The sequence below is a fragment of the Heteronotia binoei genome, chromosome 4 (assembly GCF_032191835.1).
Source record: "Heteronotia binoei isolate CCM8104 ecotype False Entrance Well chromosome 4, APGP_CSIRO_Hbin_v1, whole genome shotgun sequence".
NCBI lineage: Eukaryota > Metazoa > Chordata > Lepidosauria > Squamata > Gekkonidae > Heteronotia > Heteronotia binoei.
This window is the reverse complement of record NC_083226.1, coordinates 9,798,415-9,802,785: the sequence shown is the minus strand read 5'-3', so window position 1 is coordinate 9,802,785 and position 4,371 is coordinate 9,798,415. Positions and strand designations below refer to the sequence as shown.

Below are 4,371 nucleotides of genomic sequence, written 5' to 3'. Positions count from 1 at the left end.
AAAAGGCCCTGGGGAGATCTAGATGCCAACTTTGTCCCCACGGACAATAGTCAATACTGTAATGGAACCCAATAACATCAGCTACAATCTTGTGTGCTGATGTTACCTATGCATCATCCAATTGAAAATATGCCATCATTTGTCAACGATGACCTTTAACAAATGAGTCAATTGCTACGTGACAGAATCAAGGAACACAAATCTTACAGGAGAAATTGCATTTCTCAAGAACCAGTGGGTGAACATCATGATCATTCTGGATATACTTTGCAGATGTGAGAGTCCCTGTTCTACAGAAGAACTTCAAAAAGAATAAACAACATGGAAGTGCACAATTAGAAATTAAGCATCTTCCATTGTTCTGGCTTCAACATAAACTTGGGATTCCTCACTCAATATAATGTCTAACAACCCAAGAGTCCCCTTCTGATAAAATATTCACAATACAGAAATTATGTGATGACCACTAGCTTAATTGGACCATTCAAAGACTAGGCTGTGTAAGCACGTGAATCAGACAGCTGGATTTATTGTCAGGATTAAAAAAAAAAAAAGTTGTCTTTGGCACTTCACAGTTACAATTTCAGTTATTAGATAGAATATCCAATTTGTTTTCCTACGTTAAGTAAGAAGAAAATAAGATGTTTCAACTGGAGGATGGATATTAGGAAAATATATTTTCATAATTAATTAGAAGATGGATTTGGGAAAGAGGCTAAATAGCAAGTAAAATTATTGCTCCATACAGTAAAAAAATGTTAACTGAGCTCATGGCTTTTCTTCAGGATGATAATTCATTGTTTCCCCCTAACGTACAATTCATGGCAAGCCTGTTTCATCCACCATAAGCCCTTCTGCCCAGGAATTTCCGGAGTGCCACTTGGACATCCTTGTTCCTCAGGCTGTAAACAACAGGATTCAGCAACGGAGTCACCAGGGTGTATGTGACAGAGATCAAGGTGTCCTCATTCAAAGTGTACCTGGATTGGGGCCGCAGGTAAATAATGGAAGCACATCCAAAGTGCACAACCACCACAATCAGATGGGAAGCGCAAGTCGAAAAAGCCTTGCGCTTCCCATCTGTGGTGGGGATTTTCAGGATTGTGTTTAAAATTAAAAGATATGACAAAAGGATGAGAAGGAACGAGCAAAACACCACCAGAAAACAAATAAGAAAAATAACAATTTCCCCTATATAATTTCGGCCACAAGCCAACTCAAGCAACGGTGCTAAATCACAAAAGAAGTGATGGATTTTATTTGGCCCACAGAATGGCAAGGTAAATATAATAATGGTCTCAAGCGTAGAACAAAGAAAACCTGTTGATGCTGAAATGACAACCAGTTTAGTACAGAGTCCCTGATTCATCAGAACTGGATAACGTAAAGGTTTACATATGGACACGTACCGATCATACCCCATCACTGTCAGAAGCATGCAGTTTGTACAGCCAAAGCCGAGGAACATAGACATCTGAGTAGCACAACCAACAAATGAAATAGTTCCCTTTTCTCTTAGAAGATTTGCGAGCATATTGGGGATAATGATGAGTGTATAGCAGATTTCTGAACTGGAGAGAATGGCAAGGAAGAAGTACATGGGGATATGAAGGCTGGATTCATGCCTTACTGTGGTGATAATGATAATATTCCCTGTCAAAATAGTAAAGTACATAATGGTGAACACCACAAACAGAGGGATCTGCAGATCTGGGAAGCTGGAAAATCCAATGAGGATGAATTCCGTCACCATGCTTTGATTTTCTTGTTCCATTTATGTTGAATCTGGAATGAAATCATTACACTCTTACAAATTTCTGAGAGTGACAATTAATAACATGCAAACAATACTTAACACTGAAGTTGTCTGGAAATTACTCATTGAGGGAGAAAGTTCTGCCTTATATTGTCTTTAGAAACAACAGTGCAGCAAAACCAAAAAACATTTGGTGCTGTTAGTGATTTCAAGCGTGAAGTCTGCCTTTCTCAAAGCTGTGTATTAATTAGGGAGCTTCTGTAGCTCATGGGTGTTCGACTAACATGAGCTCTTCTGAATCTAACCAGGTGCTTCTCATGGATGGCCTTATTTCCCCTTGGCCTGCTAAGAACAGAAAGTCAATAACATGAATTTTAAGAATGATAGAGACTTTATAGGGGTGCCATCATTTCAGATCATGGAATCCTAGAGTTGGAAGGGACCTCCAGGGTCATATAGTCCAACCCCCTGCGCAATGCCAGAAACTCACAAATGCCTTCCCCCTAAAACAGGGGTGGGGAACCTTTTTTCTGACAAGGGCCATATGGATATTTATAACATCATCCGTGGGCCATTAAAAATTATCAACTTAAAAAAACCAGTGCTCCGCCAAGGGAGAACAATTCAGGCCAGCAAAATTAATACAAATAATTATTTTTCTATTTGAAGCCATGTGGGGAGAGCCCCAGGCAAAGGCATAGGTCTAGGTAGGCCTCAGATTCAGTGGGAGCTTACAGGAGCACCGCTCCTGAACCTTTCTGAGAGCTCCACCTCCTTATCCATTTAATAGCATGTGCAGCTGCATAACAATCCCTGGATGATCTCCACTACCCATTTTTCTACAAAATGACCCCTGGGTTAGGGTTGACAATCCCAAGGTGGGGGCAGGGGATCCCCCTGGTTTGGAGACCCTCCCCCCGCTTCAGGGTCGTCAGAAAGATGGGGGAGGGGAGGGAAATGTCTGCTGGGAACTCTATTATTCCCTATGGAGATTTATTCCCATAGAAAATCATGAAGAATAGATCCACAGGTATCTGGGGCTCTGGGGGGGGGCTGTTTTTTGGGGTAGAGGCACCAAATTTTCAGTATAACATCTGGTGCCTCTCCCCAAAATACTCCCCAAGTTTCAGAAAGATTGGACCAGGGGGTCCAATTTTATGAGCCCCAAAACAAGGTGCCTCGAATTTGCAGCCTCCTCCCCTGCTCTTCAAGAATCCAGAAGCGGGGGTGGGGGAGAGAGAACATGCGTGTAGGCAGCATGTAGTTGTAGAGCTCCTGATCCATTTGTAAAATGTGTGCCCTTTAAGGCTGCGCAGGAAACAGGAAGGGCTTCATTGGAAAGGGTCAGTAATAGTTTCCATGGAGAACAGCCCCTCCCTTTCTTTTGCTTTCATTTTCACAGCAAGTAGAGTTCTGCAGGAAGAAGATCTAGTAAGTATTTGTGTGTGAGAGAGAGGGAGGGGGCAGGGGATTCCCTGGTTTGGAGGCTCTCCCCCCCTTTAGAAAGCGTGGGGGGAGGGAAATGACTACTGGGCACTCGATTATTACCTATGGAAAACGATTCCCATAGGGAATAATAGGGAATTGATCCGTGGGTATTGGGGGCTCTGGGGGGGGGCTATTTTTTGAGGTAGAGGCACCAAATTTTTAGTATAGCATCTAGTGCCTCTCCCCCAAAATACCTCCCAAGTTTCAAAACGATTGGACCAGAGGGTCCAATTCTATGAGCCCCAAAAGATGGTGCCCCTATCCTTAATTATTTCCTATGGAAGAAAGGCATTTAAAAAGGTGTGCTGTCCCTTTAAATGTGATGGCCAGAACTCCCTTGGAGTTCAATTATACTTGTCACAACCTTGATCTTTGCTCCACCCCTAATGTCTCCTGGCTCCACCCCCAAAGTTCCCAGGTATTTCTTAAATTGGACTTGGCAACCCTAGTCATTACAAACTATTATGAAACTTGGAACAAACACCTCCCCAGGACTGAACAGGGATATTGGTTTTTTTAATCTCATTACAGATGCTAAACCCACTCTCAGAACTTCAAGAACAGAATGGAGAGGGGAACTGCTGAATTACAAACTATTATGAAACTTGGAACAAACGCCTCCCCAGGACTGAACAGAGATGTTTGTTTGTTCACCAAGTAGGGCAATATATCCACAGTATTCCAGTGTATTTCTCTTTTAGGATAGTGTAACAGAATAATGCTTTTGTATTGATATATTCAAACTAGGGACATTGACTGTTTATCTCATTACATATATTAAACCCATCTTCTACTATATTTTAATGTATTTTTCCTAATGGCAAACTAGAATGATGTATATATTTATGTTCCATGTTAAAAGGCAAATTAGTTGGATAGGAAAAACTTCTGGGAAAGAAATGCCTTCTTTTTTGGCCCAGGTTTATTAGCAATAGAATAATTAACAGGCATTCTCACATTCTGACATGTTACTGTTTTATGGTTTCCCACACTAATGCAACCCAGATCAAAGGTTTTCTGAATTTGTTAATTTTACTATTCTGCTATGGTTTTTAAGTTTGTGCCACTTGGCATTCCAAACCCCACCAGCTATATGTGGCTCTGCTTACTGTACCTCATTCCTCCCT

At 41.5% G+C, this 4,371-nt stretch overlaps 1 protein-coding gene across 1 annotated transcript; it reads right to left on the bottom strand.

Moving 5' to 3' along the window:
* Positions 1-835: 835 nt before the first annotated feature.
* LOC132569864 (olfactory receptor 10R2-like) lies at positions 836-1,753 on the bottom strand. The gene is made up of 2 exons (XM_060236295.1): positions 1,396-1,753; positions 836-1,080 (listed from the first exon to the last, which is right to left on the bottom strand). Exons 1-2 carry the CDS (start codon positions 1,751-1,753, stop codon positions 836-838), a joined length of 603 nt encoding a protein of 200 aa, XP_060092278.1.
* Between the last annotated feature and the right edge of the window lie 2,618 nt (positions 1,754-4,371).

Coding starts and splice junctions, on each gene's coding strand:
- LOC132569864 (XM_060236295.1), bottom strand. CDS start 1,753: ATGGTGACGGAATTCATCCTCATTGGATTTTCCAGCTTCCCAGATCTG. Junction 1,081..1,395: donor TGATCGGTACGTGTCCATAT/GTAAACCTTTAC, acceptor TCCCCACCACAG/ATGGGAAGCGCAAGGCTTTT.